At 39.5% G+C, this 27,135-nt stretch overlaps 1 protein-coding gene and 1 pseudogene across 1 annotated transcript; one reads left to right on the top strand and one right to left on the bottom strand.

Moving 5' to 3' along the window:
• The first annotated feature begins 680 nt into the window (after positions 1 to 680).
• On the top strand, positions 681 to 6,052 carry LOC104447573 (EG45-like domain containing protein). The gene is made up of 4 exons (XM_039308182.1): positions 681 to 830; positions 5,159 to 5,290; positions 5,404 to 5,704; positions 5,818 to 6,052. The coding sequence occupies exons 2-4, from the start codon at positions 5,173 to 5,175 to the stop codon at positions 5,822 to 5,824; spliced, it is 426 nt and encodes a 141-aa protein (XP_039164116.1). The 5' UTR covers positions 681 to 830; positions 5,159 to 5,172; the 3' UTR covers positions 5,825 to 6,052.
• Positions 6,053 to 10,767: 4,715 nt separating this feature from the next.
• LOC104439384 lies at positions 10,768 to 21,274 on the bottom strand (annotated as a pseudogene).
• Between the last annotated feature and the right edge of the window lie 5,861 nt (positions 21,275 to 27,135).

Here is a 27,135-nt window from a genome sequence, read left to right as displayed (position 1 = left end):
TTTTGGTATTTCATATGCTACCGTACAAGTATCTTTCCTTAGTTAAGTAATCAACGCTTGGAGGAACAAACAAACAATGTGATCGATTCGACTTTCCAAATCGATGCCAAATTCCCCTTTTTACAAGAGAAAAGTATCACAAGTGTCGTAACTTTTATACGGTACTCATTTGAGTGTCATAACTTTTTATTCGATCATTTGAGTGCCATGACTCCTAAAAAACGTTTATTTAAGTGTCATAACTTTCAATCACATGATTGAATTAACATTTTAAAAATATTCAATCAAGTGATGAAAATCTGACGTGGCATAATATTTGTGATTAACATTTTAAAGAAAAGCTATGTCATCTAAATAATCGATTGAAAAGTCACATGATAATTGGGTGAACATGAAAAAAAGAAGGTTATTGCACTCAAGTGAGCGCTGTGGAAAATTGTGGCATTTTTTATGTTTGCTTAGAAGGTCAAAGACAAGATCGCTTAATAAGGAGTGGCAATTCATTATTTTGCCGACAATCAATGTCTCTTTTGCTTAGGGGCAATGTTGCTTCATAGAGAACCCAAAGACAATTCACACTTGCCAGACGTTACAAAACACGTTAACGTGCGGAGGTGGGCAATTACTCATGCGCAAGCTGCGTCTGCGATCGTGCACGTATATATGATCCTAGTATGTCTGTTCTTAGTTCGTGAACATCGGGAATTTCCAGAAAAGCTAGCGCCACCCTTCGTCCGGGATCAGAGCTCGTCGATCTGTCGAAAGAACTTTGCAGAAAAGGGCTTCGACTCGGGCAGATTTCGTTCCATCTCTCTGGTGACTTCAGCAAGGTACGCTGGTGAATTACATTTCGGTCCCTCTCTTCTTTCCTTAGGGTTAAATCATCATCGTCATCATCATTACTGTTTTGCACCTTTTTATTCTTCGACATGAACATGAGACTCGGTGCCCGAAATTTTAAAAAAAAAAGAAGAAAAGAAAAAGAAAAGGCCTCTAGCCCTATGGCGATCGAGCTGTTGATCCTCGATTCCTCGAATATCTAACATGGCGCGAACGCGATTGTGAGGATCTAGAATCGAATTCTTGAGGGACGTGGCGGTGTGACCGGGAGAGGGGAAGAAACTTGTAACGAGGGTCATTTTTGAAACATATCCAAAGGTTGCGTTACTTTTGCCTCAATAGCAATCGGTTGAGCTCTTTATTTTTGGGACTTTGGGGAATTTTTTTTGGTTAAATCTCAGCTGTAAAAGGTAAGGTCCTGTTTTGGGTATTGGCCGGAAAAAATGTATTATAAATATCGAAGATTACAAAAAAAAAAAATGTTAGATACAATTCTACATATTATTAATTTATATTGTTGAAATGTTTTTGAGTGGCTCAATTCAAATAAAAAGTGAACAAATGGCAAAAATATTTTTTCATTCATTAAAATGTTTAGATATAAATTGTTATCAATAATGATAATATTTTCATCGACTAATTATTTCATGCGACACAGTAATCATTTTTAGGGAAATGTTTTTCAAATTATTTATTTTTCGCGAAACAAAATAGAGCCTTAATATTGTTGAATTGGTGCATGAGAAATATGCCTTTTACTTATGAATATCATGACAAATTGATGCTTCAATATGCATGATGTTAATATGAGCACACCAACATAAATATAATCACGACAGAACATGCTTGCATTCATTATTATATGAAATCATCAAACTTCATCCTTCTAGAAATATGAAGTTGATTTTTTCCTTCCAACCTTCGCCCGATTTGACTGGCTGTAAACATGCACACGGCTAAAATGAATTTAATTTCACGCGGGCGATGCCCACAACGCATAATTCGTCATTTCGAGACATGGTTTCCTCCGACCTGGTCCGCCGTCTATCGACTATTTCTAACAGAAGAGTTCACCACCAGAGCCAAAGTGTCAAAATGCTCTAATGATTCCAAGCCACGGCTGCAAAGAGTCATGGAAAACAAGACATGTACCAAGACCAGTTCCTTGGGTTGCTGTAGTGATTGAATTGGATTATTGTCTGGAATCGAATAGAAGACGGCAACGCACCCATCATTAAATGGCGCGATTAGAAATAGTTTTTGTCCAAATGGAAGACTGAGATCTGCTTGTTTTGATTATCCCACGTCTTAATCCGGCTCTTACACAGCTAGATTTAACTGGCCTGCTGCTTACTTAGCCGAAATCAATGTCGCATGTAGGGAAAGGGTCTAACCCGAATAAAAAGAAGCATTTTCATTAGGACAATAAAGCTAGACATAGCGGCACCGGCCTACTGAAGTTAAACAACTTATGGAGCATTGCATCACTTTATAAACTAATTTGGTAAACTAGTTTTAGTATTCCTAACATTGCTCTTTCCTGAAATACTATGATTCAATTTACTTTATGTGTGTAGTGTGATTGATTATATGCGTGCTTGTGAAAATTTAACTTATCCAGAATGTGGCGAATCTAAGAAAATTCAGCTGTAATAAACCTTAGTTCTCATCTTGTTGGTTTTTTTAATCATGAGATTAACAAAATAATATTAAGACGGCACACGTACGGAACCAAGGGAATTCTAGGAGACATGTTCCATTAATCAACCCGTATAAATATGAATGCATGGTCTCTCACAAGCATGTCAAGAGCCTGGTAAAAAAAAAGGCAAAAAGCATTGTCCTTAACTTGGAGATTTTGAGAGCTCTCGCCCAAATCAAGCAGGTAAACCCTCTCATCCCGCTTCATAATTTTGTTATTTCTCCGCTCTCTAACTCTAGGGATTTTTCTGGGGCTGGCTTAATCAATATGTCTTGAGGATCGTTTTCCCATCTTTTCTTTCTATAGTAATTACATGTTGTGAGTCATTTGCAATAACGGTCCTTGTGAATAGTATAATGAAGTGATTGGCTTATTGCCATCTCCAGCTTTTTTTTTTAATACTCCTGACCTACGTTAATCTATTTCACATGAACGTATAGAACATGCATGACCCAAGTGCAAAAGTAGGGAGCACCTAATAGCTTTCACATCTCTTCAAGTCATAAAGTTTAGACCTTGAGGGGGTGGTGGTTAGAACTCAAATTAGACATTTTTAATAGAGGTGTGAAACCCTATAATAACTTTCAAGAGGGTTGCCAGCATTGAACGCTTGTTCCCACCTTTTTTTCTTCGTAAAATTAGACATCCATTCTCACTCCAAAGATAGACCCATAATGTGAGCTTTTTTTTTCGCAAAATAGATTCGTAGGCAAAAAAAAGGTAATTGAGATCAGGCAATCGAATGCTTCATCTGAATGTGACAGATTTCGATTCAAATTATAGTTTTCCCCTTAGAGCAACCTTCGAGGCCACCCCTGGTAAAGTTACAGGGGGTCAGGCCATACCCGAGGTAGGTGGACTATAGGGAGCTTACTAACGAGGGCAGTTTCCATACATAAGCTTGCTGACACCAGAACCTTAGTTAGGAAATGGCTTCCTAGACTTACCAGCTTGGAAGAGAACGTAAACAGGCATGATGAGGTCAAAAGCATGGAGAAGAAACTACGGTCGATTAGCCAGTCATCATCCTGCAAATCACGCGTCAATCTCACTTCTCTTCATCATCACGTCAAGCGATCCTTCCGACGAAACCCTTCCCACTTTCTCGTTCTTCATGCTCTCCAACTTTGGCTGTTGCGTATGACGTCATCATTGTTCGATTACCAACGTCAAACGCTACCTCAAGACCAAGCAACCTAGACGGATAGGCCAAGATGGGAATCTCACAGAAGATCGAATCCCTCCTTTACAGGCAGCGAAATGTCTTTTCGTTCGTCCGCCAGTACGCTTACGTTACACGTACACATACTTCGTAGAGATCTAGTTATTAATGAGAAAATATGAACATATGGAGTTACCCCTTGGATTTCACCCTATCAAAATTTTAATCCACTTATCAGGCGGCACCTGTTCACCGCGCCAGAACCTCTGGTTCTCTTTCACCGCCTTGCGTCTCTCGTCCCTCTCTTCTTTTTTCCTTTGTCACTTCTATGGGGACATCACCAGGCGTTCGTCCCGTTCCCCACCACCACCTCACTGACGTCTTAATACACCACGTCGTTTCCGTTTCAATCCTTCGTCGTCGAGTACGAGTTCGGCCAGCGAACTTGCGCCTTAGATCTTGTATCTAAGGTCGAGCGAGCCCTAGATTTGTGATCTAGAGCTTTGCTCGATCTCGAATCTGAGTTGATTCTAGGTCAATCAGGTTGGCTTAGGCAACGAACGAGGCGGAGGTGGTGATGTGGTTCGTCGACGCAGCATGGGGCCTCCACCTCCTGGCTGACGTGGGCGCCGACACAGAGGGCGCCGGAGGAGTTGGACACGAGGCAGCAGCGCTAGAGGTCGGAGATGGAGTGGGTGAAGATGGAGGCGATCTGCTGGAGGCGGCGGCAGGTCTGAGGTCGGAGAGGGGGAAAGGGGCCAGGCGGAGGAGAGAGAGAAAGAAGAAGGCTGTGAAAGGGAAGAAGAAATAACCAAAGGAAAAAAGAAGAGAGGGAAAAGAGAGGCGAGGCGGTGAGAGCGTTTTAGAGGTTCTGGCGTGGTGGGTTCCGGACAACACGTGTCGTCCGGTGAGCGGACTAGGATTTTGATAGGGTGGAATTCATGCGGTACCAATATTTTCTCGTATATTCATATAGAGATAGTATCTGCATTTATCGCATATCATTCTTTTCACATGCTAGTAATAGTATTCTTCTGAGTAACAACGAAGCCTGGAGCGAAACTGCTATGCAGCTGCATATGTCATTGTTCGGTAGGCTGACTTGATTGGCTCTGCGCAAGTGCGTTTGGCATCGCGTCACGTCGAGGGTTTCGGCTGGTAGTTCTAGAACGCGATAAGGTTACTATAAACGAGAATCTACGACCTAATTATGCATATAATTATGTGCATGTCGTTAAAAAAGAAGCTTTGGTTTTATTCTTCTCCTTGTTTGCAGGCTTAATTCCTTTTTTGACTTTCCACCAACGTGGCTCATACACCTTATATGTATCGTCCATCTCAAGCAACAATAACCCATTAACTGTCGCCTGTAATCTTTCCATCGTAGGTAGTAAATTGCTTGTAATCTTTCCATCATATGTAGTAGATGCTCACTGTTTCCAAACTCTCTGCAGGTTGGCTCTCCACAATGTCAGAATTGCGACAACTTGTCCGTCTCTCATCAATTCTCGTCCTCGCCATGCTATTGTCGCGGCAATCTAATGCAGATGTTGGCACCGCCGGTCACTACGATCCTCCGTACACACGTAAGTATAGAAGCTATCGAACCGGCTCTTAATTTGCAGTCTATCACCAGGCCGTGTTAACATGATATCATGTTTGTCTAAACATTGAAATGTTACGGGTAATATGATCGCAGCGACCGCTTGCTTCGGGTATGACCCGTTGCAGTTCCCCTCGAGCTTCCTATTTGCAGCTGCCGGGGAAGGGATTTGGGACAACGGTGCTGCTTGCGGGAGGCAATATTGGGTCAGGTGCATAAGTGCCGACCGGCCAAAGACCTGCAACCCGGCCCAGTTAGTCCAGGTCAGGATTGTGGACCGGGCGCTCAGCGCAGTCTCCCGGTCCTCGTCGGACCGCGCCACCATTGTCCTGTCAAAGACTGCATTCGAGGCCATTGCAAATCCATCTGCGTCATCCGTCAACGTCGAATTTGTACAGTAAGTAGCTGGTTCTTTGATCGGACTATTTGTCATTATTTTGCTTGCAATTTGTCCGTAGATTTATCTCAATTTTGAGAAATTTTGGTAACTGTTGTGTGATTTACACGCAGGGTTTGAAGTGATCAAGATGATACTATGGAAGCAAAGCAAGGTAGGGCTTTCGAGACCAGATTGATACCTTCTGGTTGAAGATTTACTACTATGGATAGTTTATACGCACGCAAACAGACATAATGTATACACTTTTTTTTTTGGTCGGTAACATAATGTATACTTCGATAGCAAGATAAGATACATTGTAATTAATTATGATACAAGCTGAAATTATATATATTTGTTCCCTTACCACTCACTCTAATATACTCCGCCAACCATAACTCGAATCGCAAGCACTGAAGGCATGTACATGATGCTCCTATAATTGAGTTCATTCCACATATCAATAGCAAGGGTCTATTTGTTTGAAGGAAAACCATCTCTAAAAAATTGTTTTCGACTTTCCAGTCTTTTGATGACAGAAAACTAATTGATTTACTGAAAATGTTTTCCATGAAATGAAAACAACAGTCTTAAATGGGGAAAACAACTTCTAATTTTGGCAAAAAGGAATTTACTTTTCATTAATCACCAAACAATTAAAAGCTAAAAATTTCACTTGAAGATAATTTCCATGGAGAATATTTGCATGTATCATGAAATTTTGATTGAAACAAACGCGTTCTAACAGTTCGTTTGTTTTGCGAAAAATATTTTCCTGCATTTGGTTCACTTAGGAAAATGACTAAATTGAAATTACTTTCTTACCAAAACTAGGCATTGACGCTTGAACTCAAAACTTTACGCTTAGGCATGGAAATCTCAACGTTAATTCTCGAGTCCCTGTGTTTAGGTCCAAGTCTCTTGGTGGCTAGGCCCAAGTCCATCATGGCCAGCTTGGGACCTTGGTGCTCAGACCTAGCTCACTGGCACCCACACCCGAGTCCATCCAAGTTAAGCTCGAACCTCCAGTGCCCATACCCAATGCTCCAGCTCATAAATGTCAATGCTCGGGTCATTATTAAATAAATTTCTATTTTAAGAGTAGAAATTTTATATTGTTATCAAACGTGTATTTTTGCTCAGAAATTTGTCTACGGAATAAAAATAAAAAAAATTAATTTCTAGCCAAAAATTAATTTCTAGAACAAAGTGGTTGTCATTCGCGCCCATAGTTACTAGCTATATGATTTATTACATTGGTATTAAAGTCGATGTCCCTAATTAGGCCTTTATTCATAACTTAAGTGCTCATATAGAAACTAAAGCCTTCATATTAGTAATATAACTTTTGGCTAAGGAAGGTGAAAAAATATTTGAAAATATGCAAAGGAAAAAGGGAGGGGGAGAAGTATCAAATAGTCCTAAATATATTAGATTTGTACCAATTCCATCATGAACCTTTAATTGGATCAAGTCACTTTCATATTAGTATTAAATTTGTATCAATTTAGGATGGAAATTGCTAAAGTGGATGCCAACGGTTTTACATAGTACAATTAGTGTTGACATAGATATTTTTAATAATATTTTAATAATGTTTTCCTTTCCATTTTCTTTTTGCTTGTAGTCAGTCGCTAGCCATTGGCCATAGGCCATGGCTAGCAAGAGCTGGCTTCACCCTTCACCTAGGCAAGGGTTGCCCTTGTTGACCACAAGTGAGGGTTAGCCTCGCTAGGTCACACCTAGGCGAAAATAAGTGTAGGTATAGCCCCCCTCACCAGATTTGGCGAGGTTGCCCTAGTCTAGGTAGGGTTGGCCTCACTGACACTTGCCCTCGCTTAGGCGCAACTCAACAAGGTCTAAGTGAGGCCAACCCTCATTGGCCACAAGCGAGGGTCAACCTTGCTAAGCCATGCCTTGGCAAAAGTAAGCATCAGCCTGGCCCCCCTCGCCAAATTTGGTGAGGTTGCCTTGGCTTGGGCAAGGATCGGCCTCACAAGATCTAGCAAAGGGAGGCTTGTTGCCGCTTAACCTTGCTCAAGTGCGACCCAGCAAGGCCAACCTTGCCTATGATCAACAAGGGTTGCCCTTGCTTGGGTGAGAGTTGCCCTTGCCAACCATGGCCTATGGCTGGTGGTCAGTGACTAGCTATCGCCAAAATGAAAAGGGAAAGGAGAAAAAATAAAAAAGAAATCAAAAAATTATTTTAAAGAATTATGTAATTATTAAAATATTATTAAAAATGTTAATGTCAGCACTGCTCACGCCACATATAATGTCCATGTAAGCTAATTTCGAATTAAATTGGCCGGATAAACTAATTAAGTACCACTATAAAAAAGTTCATGACTAAATTGGTCTATTTGAAATGTTTAAGATTGAATCATTATCAATATAACAAGTTTAATATTTTTTGGTACTTTTCCCAGAAAAAAAGGAGGAGGGAACGTATCTATTAGGGCATGTTTGTTTGAGTGAGAATTTTTGCATGTTTATTTTTGGACTTTAACACATCCGGTTTGTTGAAAATAATATGCCAATGGACAACCATTTATGCTAAAAGAAAATGCTTAAAGTTAGGAAAATGAATTCCCCAACTTGAAAAAAGTAAAATATATTCCTAGAAAATGATTTCTCAAAAAACATTTTCCTTTATCGTGAAAGTGTTCCCTGAAATAAACACATCCTAAAATTGAATTTTATGGATAAATCAAGTATTCCAAGGTTAAAGAATTCCGATATCCTTTTACAATCGTGATGTCTCCATGAAAATTTTGCTCTGGTGGTCGATGAGCTTGTGTCTGAGCTTGACCACTGCTACAAATGAAAGCCCTATGTCCAATCCCATAGTCGACCGATCAGAAACCCTGACTTAAGGTATATCGCCGGTCTCGGACTTCTCTACTTGCACCTCGCGAGGCTGGTGTGGGCAATGGGTGCTTCGTTGTCACCATCAAGCGAAAATTCTAGTGGAGGGCGAAATAGGCCCGAATCCCGTTTATGCACAAAAAGAAAAAAAATTCAGATGAGGAATAACGTCTTTTTGGAATCCTCTTGACCTTTCTTGGCCACAACATTTAGAAAAGCTCGTCACCCTTTACCTTGATTCGGCACATAATAGGCGCGTTCGCACCCATAAAAACCTATCGTAAAGGACTGGGATTATACATTCAGCGGTGAAGATTCGGGTTCCAGGATTGTGAAGCCGCCATTTAACGAGTCAACGCTCAATATCAAATCCTAAGTTAAATTCTCCATCTCCATGGAAAAGAACAGTAAAATGAGAATCCGCCTGACAATTGACACCTCTCCGCTGGTCAAAAATAGCCTAGGGATCGAATTCTTCTTCTAGAAAGGTTTCCCGAATATTTGCTCCCACCTTTCGCATTCCTGTGTATTCCAAACAGATGAAATCTATGTGAGAAGGAGAATTTCTGGTGAGCATCTACGATCACGTCGAACGCGGACAAACGCAGAGATCACACTACGCAACAGAAGCTAGTAAAATGCCCAGAAAAGTGGGACCACTAATCGATGTTTCATTTGAAGGTGGCTAAGGTTAGTGAGTATTTTACCTCTCGTTCCGCAAAATCTCCCTTGAGAATTGGTTGATTTAGGTAGTGATGAGTTGAATCTAGTCGTTTTCAATATATGCTTCTTCCGATGCAAATGAGCTCTCGCAAGTAGAAATGCATATGGATGGTTTAAGACACTTACTGGTGACCAACTAGTTTCAAATTTAGGAAGCAACAACATTTTTTGAGAGCCTTCGTGTCATGTCCGACACTTTAACATAAATTAACACACGGCTAGTAGGTGTCGGAAAATCCGACACATTCCGACATGTGGTCAATAGGATTTCGGAAAATCCAACACATAATCAAGTCTCCTGACACACAAGTTTGAAATTTCTGACATGCGATTTCAACACGCATTGGTCAATTTTAAAAACTTTCAATAAATGTGGAGTCAAAATATAAATATGTAAAAAAAAATATAAAAATAATAATAAAGGGGAAAGAAAGATTTTTTTATTTTATTTTATATTTCATGGTGAAACGTGGATTTTTTTTTTACTTATTGTTAAATGTTAAATTTATTAGTGGAACATATATTGCTTTTTTTTTTTTTTTTTTTTTTTTTGTTGCCACCTTCAAGTTTTATGGATTATTGAAATAGAATGTAGTTGAATCTGTCAAATTGAAACAATGAATAATATCAACAAATGGTTGATTAATGCTTTTAATGTAAGTTCATTCTATGCTCTTTTTTTATATTTATTTATTTGTAAATTTAAATCAAATCAATTTGATTGAAATAATCATTAAAATAATAATTCATCATATACACACACACACACATATATATAAATATAACATTGTCTCAACGTGTCGGAATTTTCTATTTTTTGAGAAATGACGTGTCGATATATCATGTCGTGTATCAGTGTCGGTGCTAATTAGTTTAAGACAATTAGATAAATAGAAGAGGAAACATTTCATGCCTTAGAGATCAGTCAAACGTTCAGGACTCCAAAGAGGGCTCAAAATACTGATTGGTAAGAGATGCTAAAAGGGAATGATGAACTATGGATATTGGAATCAAACTCCTAAGCCACCATACATTTCCCCAGAGTTCAGCTCTAGCTGTAACATCCAATATACAGAGGGTTCAATAATCTACTTCCCTCTCTTTAATATCAAGCTAAAGGAATTGCATCTCAAAAGCTTTCCAAGTTAACTATTGAAATTAGCAAACTTCCACTAGGCTAGACACTAATCAAGTTACCTTTGAACTCTAGATGGCCGAGACCTTCGGGACTTCCAATGGAAACTTATAGATCTCGTCCATCCATGGATTCTTCTCTTTGTGGGATTCACGATGCGAAGACTTCCAAACAGCACTGTTGCACTCGAATCCCAAACCAAAAGCTATCTGCCATGTCCTTTCCCCTTTCTTGATCCTTCCTTTGGCTTCCTTGTAAGGGAGTTCATACCAAAGAGAGCTACTCGATGTGTTGCTGAACCGGTTAAGGGTCATTCTCAAAGGTTCCATGTGCCAATCTGAAAGCTGCAGATTCTTTAGTTCATCGAGCACCACTGGTCAAATCTTTGGATAGAGAAAACTCCGATCTTTTCCGTAGGATCCTCCTTTTGAGTTACACAAGAGAAGCACTTATCATCTGCGCCTTTGTGGGTCCGAAACGTGTGCACCAATTTGTACCTGGAGCGCCAGCAGTCGGATGTTTTGTTGGATAGCAAAATTGTAGCTCCTCCCATCCTGAATAAGCAATTCGACATGAGCATTGATCTCTCATTTCCAAAGTACCAGTTTAGAGTTATGTTCTCCATGCTAATGACCAAGGCATAAGAATTTGGATACACTTGGAGGAGGTCCTTGGCCAGGTCAATCGAAATCAAACCAGCGCGGCATTCCACTGAGCTTATAGCTGATGATATTCCCTGTCAACTTGTAATGATCGATGACCATTGCAGATAGAGATGGGGTTGGGTTGAACAAGCTACGATTGACAATGAGGATCCCAATGTCTTTTGGTTTCGAAGATGTCTTCTCAAGCAGTTTATCAAGAGTGCCAAATATTACCATCTCGGCCTCCTTTCTTGCTTCTGCTATACAGGGGTTCGGAGGTGAGATAGCTAGTATAAGCACCTAGAGGGGGGTGAATAGGTGCACAAACAATTTATCGAGATATGGAATCGATTCTTGGTAAACGATAGCAAGGAAATTCTCTCTTGATTAACAAAATGAAATACGATCAAGGTAAAGAGAGTAAGGAAGAGAAAATTGAACACAGGGTTTATAGTGGTTCGGCTTATTCCAAGCCTACGTCCACTCTTCCGCACTGACAGCCCACCGGCTGGATTTCACTTATGAACAAAAGAGAAGTTACAGCACAGCTTTGACTTGATTCCACAGTGTAGATGTTCTACCACACCTCCTCAAGATTTCTCACAAATATAGACTCTCTTTTGTATACAAGTATTCGCTCAAAGAAATTGTCTAAACAAAAAGGAGCTTCAGACTTTGGAATTCTTCTATCGCGCACACCTCAACAACTTAGAACGTCTTCCTTATATACTCCTTTATGCCATCATACCCATTGGCACTTACCAAAGGAATTCCTCCAATCTACCAGTTGGACGGAATCAATTAGGAAGATTATCCGAGCTATTAAAGGAACGTGTCGATAGCCCATCAATCATGTTCGCCCATACAATCAGGATCTCGATTTCCATAAGTAGAACCTTCCAATAATATTTAGACAATCACCGGATCTTCAATTATCGAGTCAATCTTCGATCAATCAAAGGACTCCGTTATGTCTTTTCCAGCCACGAGATCTTCTCCAGTTGATAAGATTAAATCCTTGACGAAACATCCAGTTCGGATAACCTTTCTTCAACGGATTAGAGACTCAAATGAGGATAGACTTTGAGTCTTGAGTCCGGCTGTCCTGGAGGTCTTCGAGACTTTAAATAGCGAGTCCGCAAGCCTTCGACTAGACTAATGGAAACGTTTTGTCAGCTTCAAAACACTTCAAGAAGATTTCTCCAACAATCTCCCCCTTTTTGATGGTAACAAAACTTTTCTGCAGATTTGGATAACTTTGACTTGCAAAACATTTCTCAAACACATATGCATATCTTATAGAGATAAATGGCCAAATGAATAACACTAGAATCTGCAACCACAGAAAATAGGTTAGTTTAGCATACGATAAAGCCATCCATAAGATATCAATAGTAGTTAATAGAAGCAGTCAAGTCCAAGTCTAGTTCAGTTCTCATCAAGACATAAAGTCAAAGTCAAACAAAACAATCCAACAAACAGTCCACACGATTAAAAGTTTAACGATTGAAAGTTTGATCAAATCTTGCATCTCTCCCCCTTTTTGTCAGCATTAAAAGGTTGAGATGAAGTCAAGATTGCTTGGGAACGCGGACAAGCTGGAAATCTTCCATAGACTGAACGATGCCTTCCAGCCTTTTCAAGTCTTCCTTCAGTTGTGCAATCTCCTCACCCTTGGCATTGGCCTGAATCTGAACAGAGAGGGCTTGGATCTTATCATTCAATGAACATGAAGAAACTTGACCCGCATTCTGCAAGTTTTGAACCTCGTATCCCAAGGCATAAATTTGACCTCGCATCTCCAAGAGAATATCCATGATTCTGCGAAAATCTGCTGCATTATCAGTCTGAGTACTTGCATCGACCCGATCTGATGGAGTAAATGCAGACGATGGTAGATCAGCATAATCTCGCAGGTTTGGCGATGAAACTTCATGACCTTCTTCTGGAAACTGAGAGGCATAAACATCCTCTCGGGTGCCGCAGTGAGCGACCGACTCATTCACTTGCATCGATATGAAGACTTCCCTCCTTGCTCTTGATCTCCCCCTGTTTCCATGCCTACAGGTGGAGAAGAGAGTTCCTCAGGTTCTCCTTCTTCTTTTCTTTCTTCTTCATGTCTTTTCTCCTCTACTTCTTTTTCAGCTTCTCTTTCTTCTTCTTCCTTCTCCTCTCGCATCCTTCTCCTCTCGCTTCTTTCATCATTTGTTCGATTCTTTCGTGGAACAGACGACTTAAATTCTTCAAAGCCATTGCAGAGATGGTGATGTCTTCCTCATCATCTTCATCCTCAACGAGGAGAGCTCTTCTTCTCTTGGATGGAGCAACCATGGGCTCCTTTCCTTTTCTTTTTGCTGCAGAAGAGATTTTATGAGTTTTGGCATGAGTCTTTTCCTTGAATTTTTCCAACTCCTTTCTCAGTTCCTTCATACGCATTTTGGTCACCATTTTCAGTCCTACCACCATATGATCGCATGGTCGAACACAAAAGATTTGCGGAGGCTGAATATTCAAATGTCTGAATAACTTCGTAACAAGGCTTGGGTAAGGGAGTTGACCTCTGTCCTTCATCATTGCTCTATACATGTGAAACATAACAAAGTGTGAGGGAGAGAAAACTTTTCCCAAAGAGGATGGCATACATCGCCTTTGCCTCGAACTTGAAACATCGGTCTTGGAAGTTGATTTCGGTCGGAGGCAATTGATCACAATCTTGTGAAGCAAGATGTTGAATGCACTCATCCTTAAGTAGGCGATCTTCTCCTCTGTTCTCCTGTCCTTCACCAGTTCCAGTGTAGCCCGAGCAATGGAAACTTTGATTGGTTGATATCTTCCTCTTTCAACTCCTAACACATCTCGCCAAAGATATTCATATCCACAACATAGTCTTAGTCTTTAACGCTGAAAGAGAATCTATTCGCATCTAAAAAGCTAAGATTTGAATAGAAATATGCAGTTAATCCAGCATAGGCCTCTGTAGTGTCAGAGCAGAACTTTTCAAGTTGAAGATAACTGAACTTTCGGTTGAAATTGGCTGTACAATTTGTCATCATCATTCCCATCTACAAGATTCGGCCCCAGTCACGAGGATCACTTGGGATATTCTCAAGGGTTTCCTCAGCCACCCCTTTACGAGCAATTCCCAAACTTTCCATTTTTCGCAGAAATATATATTCGTTCTTATATCCTTTGTCTTTAAGAAAATCATCAACATAGTTCAAAGGAGTACGAGTTCATTTTAAGGCACAATATAGCTTGTAAATATAAGCGGGTTTTTGAACTCTTACAGGGTCTGCATCCTCGATGATTTCTTCCTTTGTTGATGATCAACATCTTGAGGACTAGATGGAGGAGAATGACGCTGCCGAGAATGTTGTGGGCTCGGTTGCTGTTTCGGAGACACTTCTTCTTCAGAAGATCGAAGTGCGTAGGCCCCTCACTCATTCACCGTGGTCCCCTGCTTGTGATTCTCGAAGACTTTCTTGAAGATGACATCTTTCTCAATTTTTGGAAGATTCCTTGCTTGACTTTCCCAAGAAAGATGACAACTTTTTGAAGATTAAACAAAGAAGACAAACGAGAATGGAGGATCGATGCTTTCTAGGGTTTTTGAGAGTAAAGTGAAAAGGAATCAACAAGTGCACGATCGGTTAAAAGAGAGACAAACGAACCGTCACAAAGGAAATAAAAAGATGCATTTTCAAAATAACTGTCTTTTTCCGCAAAAATAGCCATTTCAAAAATACTTTCTTTTTTAAAATGAAATGATGCAATAATTACGTCGATTAAATATAGCAACAATTTAAACACAGTCTGACGATCGTACCTTTTCAAGATAAGATTAGAGAGAGAAAGACTTACAGTCTGACGGTCGTACCAAGACTATCTTACAGATAAAGTCTTGTATGTCTGAGTCTGAAAGTCTTTAGACTTTGATTTCCTCATACCTCAAAATGTTGAGTCTGGAACGGATAGATTCAAATTGATTTTTCTCCAAAGGCTTTGTGAATATATCCGCTAGTTGGTTCTTTGAGTCAACAAATTGAATTGAAACATCTCCATTTTGAACATGGTCTCTAATAAAGTGATATCGAATCTCTATATGCTTTGCTCTTGAGTGGAGAATTGGATTTTTGGTGAGGTTGATAGCGCTGGTGTTGTCGCAATTAATCTCCGTGCATGAGTTTTCAATTCCAAAGTCTCTTAGCTGTTGTTTTATCCATAAAATTTGCGAACAGCAACTTCCAAGAGCTACATACTCTGCTTCTGTTGTTGAAAGAGCCACAGTGCTTTGTTTCCTTGAAAACCAAGACACCGTCCTGCTTCCAAGCAACTGGCAAGTTCCCGAAGTGCTTTTTCTATCAACTCTGCAACCGGCCAGATCTGCGTCTGAATATCCCATAAGATTAAGGTCTCCCTTCTTAGGATACCAAAGACCGATGCTTGAAGTTGATGAAACATATTTAATAATACGCTTCGCAAAGATTCAAATGAGATTCTTTTGGATCGATTGAAATCAGCACGATGCAAACACTAAACAAAATGTCGTGGTCTAGAAGCAAGAAGATAAAGAAGAAATCCGATGATACTCCTGCATGCCTTTTGATCGACTTTCTTCCCTTTTTCATCTTTGTCTATCTTCAAGGAACTTGACATTGGTATGTCAGCCTTTTGCAATTGTCCAGACCAAATTTTTTGACAAGATCATTTGCATACTTTTCTTGATGAATAAAAGTTCCTTCCTCCAATTGTTTTATTTGAAGTCCAAGAAAGAAGGTTAAGTCACCCATCATGCTCATTTCAAATTCTTCCTGCAGACTAAATTTCTTGCATAGACTTTCATTAGAGGATCCAAAGATAATATCATCGACATATATTTGAACAAGCAGAAAAATTTTGCTTTCTCTTTTAATAAAAAGAGTAGTGTCCACTTTACCTTTAACAAATCCATTTTGAATTAAAAACTTACTTAATCTGTCATACCAAGCTAGAGGTGCTTGCTTTAAGCCATATAAGGCCTTTTTGAGTCTGAATACTAAATCTGGTTTCCTTGGGTCTTCAAACCCTGGTAGTTGTTCTACATAGACTTCCTTATGGATGAATCCATTTAGGAAAGCACTTTTGACGTCCATTTGAAATAACCTGAAATTTTTATGACAAACAAATGCAAGTAATAAACGAATTGCTTCTAACCTTGCTACCAGTGCATAAGTCTCGTCATAGTTGATCCCTTCTTCTTGTGTGTATCCTTTGGCCACGAGTCTTGCTTTGTTTCTTACGACTTTACCTTTCTCGTCCATCTTGTTTCTGAAAACCCATTTAACTCCAACAACTGATTTACCTTTCGGTTTTGGAGTTAATTCCCGACATCATTAATTTTGAATTGTCTCGAGTTCTTCTTGCATAGCTTCAATCCAGCTTTCATCGGATAAAGCTTCTTCTATGCTCTTGGGTTCTATTTCAGAAATAAGAGCCACAGCACTAGACTCTTCTCGCCTTTTGGATCTTGTGCGTATTCCTTCATTAATGTCGCCAATAATAAGATCTTTGGGATGACTGGACCTATGTTTCCAGTTGCTGATTAATTTTTCAGATTGATGATCACTTCCTTCACTTGAATCTTCAACAGTTACTTGTTGCTGATCCTTCAAAATCTGAGTTGCTTCTTGAGATTTAGACTTTGTTGAGTCTGGAGTAGATTCAGTCTCTTCAAGATGAGTCTGAATGAATTCATTTTGAATAGAATCTTGGAATTTGACATTCATTGATTCTTCCACAGTTTGAGTCTTCTTGTTGTAGATTCTGTACGCTTTACTTGTGGTTGAATATCCAAGGAAGATGCCTTCATCTGACTTTTCTTCAAACTTACCAACTCGATCATTTGCATTTTTCAATATGAAACATTTGCATCCGAAAACATGAAAATATGAAACAATTGGCTTCTTTTCTTTAAATAGTTCATAAGGGGTTTTTTCTATAATAGGCCTTAGAAAGACTCTATTGATAATATAACATGATGTTGAAACTGCTTCAGCCCAAAAACGTAAAGAGATACTGCTTTCAATTAAAAGAGTTCTAGCCATTTCTTGAAGAGATCTATTCTTCCTTTCCACGACTCCGTTTTGCTCGGAGTATATGGAGAGGAGAACAAATGTTGAAAACCATTCATCACAAAATTTTGCAAAGTCTTGATTTTCAAATTCACCTCCATGGTCTGTTTTTATACTTGAAATGACATACCTCTTTTCATTTTGAACCTTCTTAGCAAATTTTTCAAAGAGAAAGTTTCAGACTTACTTGCTAAGAAATATACCCAAGTAAATCGTGAGTAATCATCCACAATTACTAGGCAGTATTTCTTACCTCCAATGCTTTGCGTTCTTGTTGGTTCGAAGAGATCCATATGCAAGAGCTCAGTGAGACACACGGTTAGTGGAAACTTAATTTATTGGTTTAAAGGAATTTCTTACCTGTTTTCCCAATATACATGGTGTACATAGATCAGACTTTTGGTATGATAAATTGGGTAGACCACGAACAAGTTTCTTTGCTGAGATTTTGGCTATCTGCTTCATGTTGTTATGCCCAAGCTTTTTGTGCCATAAGTTTGCTTCGTCTTGGATTGAGATTAGACATTGCGATTCATTTGGTTTCACGTCCAAAAGGTAGATATTTCCATGTCTTCGACCCATGAATAACTGAGTAGTGTCTTTACTGGTTCCTGAACAAATACCCTCTTGAAAGTTGATTCTAAAACCGGCATCACAAAGCCGACGACACCGAGCATTGTAATTGAGCCCTTCAACTAAAGAAACATTGCTTATTGTGAGGTTTCCAATCTTTACAGTTCCAAATCCCACTATTTTTCCTTTGCTGTTTTCTCCAAATGAGACTTTTCCACCATTCACTTGAACGAGCTTTATGAAGTAATTTGAATCTACTGTCATGTGTCTAGAGCATCCAATATCCAGATACCATTTCACTTTTTTCTTGATAGTGACCTGCATTAAAAAAGAAACTCAAGCTTTCTTTGGTACCCATATTTTCTTGGGTCCTTTTGAGTTAGTCTGATATACGGTTTTTGCCCAGACTTTATTGACAGGTCTCCAAACCATAGGACATTCTTTCTTAAAATGATCTGCACTATTGCATTTTGAACATCTAAGAGCATTATGACCTACTAGTTTTACAAAGTTCCTTTCAAAATGATTTTTGTAAGCGTTTCTTGTGGGTTTTTGTTTGATTCTTTCTTTTACTTTAGGAAAATCGATTAAAGAAATGGTTTCAGCAGTCATTCCCAAACCAGATTTATTGAAATAAGGTCTTTGAGCAGAAAGTATTTTCTCCAGTTTTTCAGAACCTAAAGAAAATCTTTTGGAAATATTTGAAATATCATTTTTCAAAAATGCATTTTCTTTTAAAAATTATTTTCACTTTCTTTGAGAGAAGAAACATTCTGGTCTAAGCATTTCACTTTTTCCTCCAAAGCATTCTCTTGTTGTTTTAAAGCAGAATTTTCTTTTTTGAGTTCGGAAATTTTTTTAAGAGAAGTCTTAAGACTAAAACATAATTCATCAATGTATTTTGAAACTTTAATAGGGATTTTGAAGTTACTTACCTCGAATTCACTTTCCGAATCGAATCGCCTCGGAGTTTGATTCGAATCTGTGCCATTAGACATATGTTGGCATAATCATCATCACTATCTTCGCACTCCGTATCACTCCAGGTTTCAGCTTTGAGAGCTTTTCGATATCTTTCAGTTTTTCCTTTCTTCTTCCTTAGAAGAGAACAGTTGTGTCTGATGTGTCTCTTTTTCTTACATTCAAAGCAGACTACATCTTTGTTTGATTCTTCATCTTCAGCAGACTTGGTATGTTGCTTTTGAAAACTTTGTTTCTTTGCATTGAATCTTCTTCCTTTTCTGTTCAGCTTTCTGAATCTTCTTATCATAAGAGCAAATTCTTCATCATCCATGTCGTCTTCAAAATCTATTACATCAGAATCATCATTAGATTTTAATGTAATAGATTTCTTACCTTTAGGGTCTTCGTCTTCATTGATTCGTTCCACTTCATAAGATTGAAGAGTCCCAACCAACTCATCGACGTACAGAAGGGGCATGATTCTTTGGGTCTCCCGATTGAGGTCTTTATGTGATTCCAATCCTTGGAGAGTCCACGCAAGAACTTGTTTACTTTCATGGGATCAGAAATTGGTTGACTTTGATTTTCAAGACCATTCACGATATCTCGTAAAACACTAAACATGTCGGTTATAGATTCTCCGGTTTCATTCTGAAGGCTTCGTATTGACCGAGAAGAATGTTGATTCTTGTCTCTTTTACTCGATCGGTTCCTTCATAAGTAATGTGTAATCTATCCCAGACTTCTTTGGCTGTATCACAAGAAGATATTATGTCATATTCAGTAGGTGATAAAGCACAATATAAAGAATAAATTGCTTTTGCATCAAGAGCTTGTCTCTTGATTATCTCTTCCTGAGTCATTTCGCTAGACTCAATAGAGTCTTTTCCTCTTTCTGAGACAGGAGTAGCTTTGGGAACAATTCCTTTTTCTACAACGTCCCATTCCAGAAGATCCTTTGACCTTAAGAACGCCTTCATCTTGTTTTTCCCTATGCTGTAGTCATTTCCATCAAAATAAGGTGGTCTGGTGTTGCTTTGCCCTTCTACCAGCCCTGGAGCCAACATACTAGCCATGGATCTTTAACTCTGAAGTAAAATACTTCAAACAACGTGAGTACACAGGCTCTGATACCAATTGAGATAGCTAGTATAAGCACCTAGAGGGGGGTGAATAGGTGCACAAACAATTTATCGAGATATGGAAGCGATTCTTGGCAAACGATAGAAATGAAATTCTCTCTTGATTAACAAAATGAAATACGATCAAGGTAAAGAGAGTAAGGAAGAGAAAATTGAACATAGGGTTTATAGTGGTTCGGCTTATTCCAAGCCTATGTCCACTCTTCCGCACTAACAGCCCACCGGCTGGATTTCACTTATGAACAAAAGAGAAGTTACAGCACAGCTTTGCCTTGATTCCATAGTGTAGATGTTCTACCACGCCTCCTCAAGATTTCTCACAAATATAGACTCACTTTTGTATACAAGTATTCGCTCAAAGAAATTGTCTAAACAAAAAGGAGCTTCAGACTTTGGAATTCTTCTATCGCGCACACCTCAACAACTTAGAACGTCTTCCTTATATACTCCTTTATGCCATCATACCCGTTGGCACTTACCAAATGAATTCCTCCAATCTACCCATTGGACGGAATCAATTAGGAAGATTATCCGAGCTATTAAAGGAACGTGTCGATAACCCATCAATCATGTTCGCCCATACAATCAGGATCTCGGTTTCCATAAGTAGAACCTTCCAATAATATTTAGGCAATCACCGGATCTTCAATTATTGAGTCAATCTTCGATCAATCAAAGGACTCCATTATGTCCTTTCCAGCCACGAGATCTTCTCCAGTTGATAAGATTAAATCCTTAACGAAACATCCAGTTCTGGATAACCTTTCTTCAACGGATTAGAGACTGTCAATGAGGATAGATTTTGAGTCTTGAGTCTGGCTATCCGGAGGTCTTCAGACTTTAAATAGCAGAGTCTGCAAGCCTTCAGACTAGACTGATGGAAACGTTTTGTTAGCTTCAAAACACTTCAAGAATATTTCTCAAACAGGAGGTACTGTAAGAACAGCCCCTGGAAGATAAGTTGACTCCCCTAGTCCGCCCTCTCAAAAATCTTCCTTTGAAACTCAAGATTCTCTTCAGTGAATGTACACGCCGATTATGACCTCTCCGTGAAAATCTGCCTAGTGCATTTCCTTTCATTGAACAGCTTATAACAAGAGAAATTGACTAGATAAACAGGTCGAGGCTGTGTGAGGAAGTAAAGGGGAAGTAAAGGGTAGACAGGAACACGAGAAGGGTCGAACATAGGATCACCGAGATGAAACTGAACTGCAGATGATCCCCAAGATCACAGAGGTCCTGGATCGAGAATGTGGAGAGTTGTGCAGCGATGATAACGACGGGAGGGGTCAAGAAGAGGTACATTCCATGGGTTATTAGATAATGATATCAATCTTCACATACTTCAGTTTCACCGATTGCTTGAAGTGAGGGAGCTTCCTAGAAGAGGACTCTTGGATCAACGGCTCATTTGGATTCGAAGACGACATCTTGTTCTCTTTTCCGGGGGGAAATCAAGATACTCAAACGGGATCCTGAAGTCTAGACTGACTCGAACTGAATGCAACAGTGAAATTAGGTGTGAACAGTCCCCACGAAAGAGACTTTCAAGCAATACACCTCCGAATGATTGCGAAAGACAACACCATCGCATTGAATCAAGACAGTGGCAACGGCAAAGGTACCACACAGCGAGAGACAGTGTCAAAATGCGAAATTTCCCCACAGACTACCCCAGAAAAGCAGCGAAGCGGCCTCAATCCCTGCAAGAATCGACAAACCCATTTCTTGAAATCAGCCAAAAGTTCGAACTTAACCGCAGAGTCAGTGAGTCCATTATCAGATTGGATTTCAGTTTGTTCTAATGTTATACGGTGTTGTCAAAGTTGGAAATTTGATATTCACTTTGCATTTGACATCCCCTTTCCGGAATTAGCATAGAACCCTTGTCCTTTCTAAATAAATCGAATAACGACTTTTGATGAAAGATATTTCCTTGTGGGAACAAAATCGGCGAAACACTAACATTTGTTGGCCAACTTATGTACATTTAGAAAGGCTGGTTACCCTTTACATTCGAGAGCAAAAATTCGAGATCCCCAATGGTGAAGCCATGCATAATGAACCAGCACCTGATATCAAATTCTAAGTTGCATGTATTCTCCATCTACCCGAAAAAGAACAGAACATGAAAATCTACTTGACAATTAATATCGCTCTGCTATGCGCAAAGATGGGGAATACTTAATAACTTCCACATCTATCGAACGTCACAAAGTCCGGACCTAGAGGATAGTGGTTAGAACTCAGATAAGACATTTTTAGCAGGCTGAGGGCATTTTCTTTCTATATATTAGCTTGCTGACACCAGAATCTAAGTTAGGAAATGGTTTCTGAGAGTCCTCGGCTTGGAAAAGAATGTAACAGGCATGATGAGGTCAAAAATATGGAGAAAAACTACGGTCGATTAGCTAGTTATCTCCTTGCGAATCACGAGTCAATACATGACAGTTAAGCGATCCTCCCCATGAAAACCCTTCCCAGCTTTCTTGCTCGCATGCTCTCCCGCAGCAGTATCGCCTCATCACTGTTTCGATCATCAACATCAAACCCTACGTCGAAACCAAGCAAACCAAAGCGATAGGCTAAACTGGGAATGCAATGAAATATCAGATCCCTCTTTCATAGTCCGCTGAATGTCTATGTTCACAAGTACGTTACATTATACATCCATATACCTTTGCAGAGATATAGCTATTTATGTAGAGAAAGTATCAGCATAGATCGCATAGCGTTCTTTTTCTATGCGAGTACTCTTCTGGAACTACTTTGATGCTGTCTGTATACATAGCCCACTGACATCTAAGAATTCCCCTTTGCAGCTGGAGCAAGCCGCTGACAGATGCAATCAAGGGAAGCAAAGTAAAAAGGTAAGAAGTGGGCGAGTTCAAATGTAATGGGTACTTAAGATACAAGATATAGAAGATGCTATGTTTAATCGAATAGAGTATTTTAAGGTTAAGAATACCCATGAGACAGCTGGAATTTCGCGTTCTTTACCCACTGCTAACTAATCTTTGATTAAACCTTTTCGGTTTTCCACTCTTTTGTAATAATTACAGCGACAGAAAATAATAATAATAATAATAATTCTCACTTTTCCCCACAAAAACAGATTCAATACGTCACGCTATTATTCATGCATATGCAAAAAATTGATGATAAGAAGCATGTCGATAGGATATGTAAAGTCTATGACCCAAAAATAAAATAAAATAAGTAAAGACTGCGGCGTCTTTGAAGCACTAACTAAGATAACTGTCTTCAGTCAGTGTAAGAATTGCCATACAACAAAGCCTTCAAACTATGCTCAGTATTCACGATTTATTCTTTCTGACTGAAATTCTAACACCGTGTGATTTTCCTTGTTTCTGAATCATGTCTCAAGATCATTAAAATCCGCCTCCTACTATAACAAAGGGTACGTTGCATAGCATTGAACAAGTAGGGATCCATCTTCCAGTGTCTGGATCATACATCTCGACATCTGAAAAGGGCTCGCAGTCAGCTGCACCACCAATTGCAAATATCTTATCCTTTAGAGATGGCCCCACTAGGCATCCTCTTCGCCGATTCATTGAAGGTCGATCAGTCCATTTATTGCACTCCTGGCTGTATGACTCCACTATAGTACGCAGAAGAAAATCTTTGTTATGCCAAGTGAGATACAACTAGAAGAAACTTCGTGCTTTGAATCTAAAAAATTGATGCAGTCTATCCCACCCAAACACTACTCCAGCAAGCACAATATCATGAGAGCAATTAGTACCTGTGTCATGCCATACATCATCATAAAAACCACCAAAAACATATAGTTCACCTCTTAATTTTGCCACTGAAGCTTGGGAGCGCACAAATCTCATAAGAGACAGTGAAGTCATGATATCTACACGAGGAGAATAAAGATATGAGGCTGATAAATGGGAAGAACCATCATATCCTCCCACTATGAATATTCATTAAATGGAGGAGGTTTGCAACCAGTCTCATACCGAGTTTCAACGACAGGCCCAACAGCTGAAGATTCCCTGAGCTCTAATGCTTTGCATCTATCTTCTAGACAGCAAATTTTCTGTCTCTGCAATCCAGTAAGAGTTCATCCACAATGTCAATAAGTTCATTCATAGAACCATTAACAGCATCAACTAGGACCATATCAGCATATAAAGAACTTTTGCTTGACAGGAAGTGACATAAATACGATTCTAGAAAGTAGACGCCCCCATAAGAATGATTCTTGTACTTTATAATTTTCTCTTCCAGAACTGACATTACTACACCCAGCAAATATACAATGTTAAGTAGGACAAAAGCCACAAAACAAAAATCTATAATGATAATAGAACAGCAATAACTGATATTATTGATTCATATCATCATAAGAGTTGGATTATCATGTCTATGAAAACATACTTATCATATGCATCTTCTCAGCTAAGCAAGAATGACTGTTGATGTTAACAGATTATCATGTCTGTGCAATATTAAAGGGAACAAGTTAGTCAGTGCGTTAGCACTGAGTCAGAGTCCAGAATCTGCACATGCAGATAAAAGCTTTCTAAGATAAGTAATTTGTAAGGCAGTTAAAGAGGCCCAAGTTTAATTTTAAGCTGGACTAGAAATGACAAATGAGATTTGACTAACGGGGATGGACATACACACGGAATGGGCAGAAATTGTCAAACGATGAGGGATATTTCAACAGAAACATACCAGCTCCTTCTCAATAAAACTAAATCTTTGGGCTTGTTCCAACTGAGATAACACGAGCCCTCGCACTTCACATCGCAACTGCAAAGCACATTTGACTATGTTACAACTGACAAGGTACTGAAATAATAGCCAAAAGTGGATACAGTAAAATAGAAGAACGGGTGGCTCTAATTACCTCAGCAACAATTTCTGAAACACCTATGTCAAGTGATGGCACTTTAGCGCCTTCCTCCAGGTTGTCAGGTGTCATTTCTGTTGTGATCATCGTGGATGAAGAATCACAACTGGAAGTGAACTCATAAGGAATCAGACCTTGAGTCTCTGTCACTGCCAGGGTAGGTGAACTCAGCTGAGAAGAAGTGCTAGAAGAAATGCTCACACAGGACAAAGCCATAGATTTCTTTTCTATGCATAAAGCCTCTTCATCCCTCTCCTTATCTATACGGGGTTGGGACATATGGCTCTCTCTATTAAAGTTAGGGGCAACAACTGAAGCATCCCCTAAAATGCTCCTATAATCAATGGGAGAAAACCTGGTTTCCGGATCTACAACCTTAAATTCATCATGTTCACTGGTTGCACGAGAAGTTGATAAAGCACCTCTGAGGTGTATCCAAGCCTCCTTAGCAGCTTCATAACTTGGTTCCGAGCTTGCATGCTCTTCAAACTCCTTCCTACTCTCAGGTGGAGAAGGACATGTAGATGCATTTATACAAGCTGCAGCAGGCACAGAGCCCTCAGGATTGCATTGACCTGAAGCAATAACTCCAACTTCAGCTGCAAATCCCGCTATGTCATCAGTTTCTTTCCCCGTTAGGTCATCAAATCCTTTCGCTCCTGTAGCTAGAGACTTGGAACTTTGAGGTTGCTCCCCAGCATCAGAAGTTGAATCAGACCTGAATAGAGAGCTCCACAACTTTCGAGGAATATTATTTGCATTGGCATAACTTCGACTCTGATCAGCTTCATCATGCTCTGGCGCTGCAAACTCATTGGTATCAGATCCCAATAGTAGTCTCTCTTTCTCAGGCCTATGACTGTAATTAGACCTCCAGTCTCCAGTAACCTGATTTGGCTGAGCAAGATCCCATCCACTGGCAGGTGTCTTGGCTCTTTCACCTCCTATCCTACTCTTAAAAGCAAGCAAATCTTTCTCCACAGTGATCCGTCTGTCTGAATATTTTGCCCTTGGAATAATTGCATCAATTCGATTAGACGTAAACAGGCATATCAATTTTGTTGTCTGTTCTTGATCAAGTTCAAACCAGAAGTGCGTTGTACTATAGTAGTTGGAAATTATTACTGGTTGGAACTGCTCTTCCACCAAAGGCTGGCAGTCAATACGCCTTTTCACCTTAACCTTTAACACAAGCATTAACCAAGTAATCATCACAAGCCACAATATGAGAGCATGTACAAAATGAACAGTCAACGAATCATGGCACATACCTGCGCAGGATAGGGGGTTTCTTCAGAGGGTTCCTTTGTCCATGCACGTATGTCTATGTTCATTTGGCCTCTGCTACTGGCTTCAAACACGCCATGTAATTTCCTATCGCTGTAGTTGAATAAGAAAAGCGCCAAGCCAGGTTCAATCTTCTTAATATATGCATAATGTAGACGAGGCAGACCTGTTCAAGCATTTTAAGAGTTCCTCAAACTCAAAGGTAGCCCATTGCGCGCAACGAAATCCAAAACAAGTTTTGCATGGCACGCATTAACAAACATCCAACTGACCAAATAGCTTCTTTGCATAACACTCCTTAATGGTATGGTGAGTGCACCCCAAAATTACTCCACCGAGATCCTTTCTAGACAGATTCCTTGCAGATGTGCAGCGATTGGATATCCCGTTTTGGCGGCATGCTTCCTCCAAGAAGTGATTATTTTTCTTGGCCTTTCCACCCATTCTGCCATCCAAAATTATAAGCACGCTTGATTTAATTCAAGCAGTGGCAACATGACAAATGAATGCTAAGCTAGACAGCGTGCGAATCAACGATTTCCACATGTCCCTTTACACCAACAAGGTTAAGGAGAGGAAGATAGGAAAATATAGGACTCTAGCTATAAAATATTTGCATGATTTAATACTCAATGGATCCATGTTGATATTTGGTCCAACATTGAAGCTTGAAAACTTATCACAATCAGAGATGAATGAGGTGATAAGTGAACATGGGACTCTGTGCTCTATCGGACCCTTTGCTTTAACAAATAAGAATAGTAATATTTGATGTAAATAATTACATAGATATCACTTCACGAGAGCTCTTTTAGTCCATATGGGACTTAAGATTGTTACAAACTCCTGGCTTTAACCTTGGAAACACACGAAGCAAGTAGGTTTTTAAAGGTGAACCCAATAAATTCTTCAGGATGTTCCTACCATGTAAGACATCGTGCCAAACAAGTACAAGGCCATGGCCTGGAACTTGATTTCCACATGTTGCAAGACCAATGTTTAAATTTATCCAGCAATTTTTACATGTTACATGAAGGGATAACGTAATGAGTATGACCAAAAGCACTCGGTAGGAATGCCCATCAAGTATTAGAATTTCATGCAAATAACAAC

The sequence above is a fragment of the Eucalyptus grandis genome, chromosome 3 (assembly GCF_016545825.1).
Source record: "Eucalyptus grandis isolate ANBG69807.140 chromosome 3, ASM1654582v1, whole genome shotgun sequence".
Taxonomy (NCBI): domain Eukaryota; kingdom Viridiplantae; phylum Streptophyta; class Magnoliopsida; order Myrtales; family Myrtaceae; genus Eucalyptus; species Eucalyptus grandis.
The sequence above is the reverse complement of the archived record's forward strand: the minus strand, read 5'-3'. Positions and strand labels throughout refer to the sequence as shown.

What these genes read in the sequence shown, in the direction of transcription:
- LOC104447573 (XM_039308182.1), top strand. Translation starts at nt 5,173, where the DNA reads ATGTCAGAATTGCGACAACTTGTCCGTCTCTCATCAATTCTCGTCCTC. An exon ending in CTACGATCCTCCGTACACAC is followed by an intron (nt 5,291 to 5,403) that starts GTAAGTATAGAA and finishes ATATGATCGCAG; the next exon opens with CGACCGCTTGCTTCGGGTAT.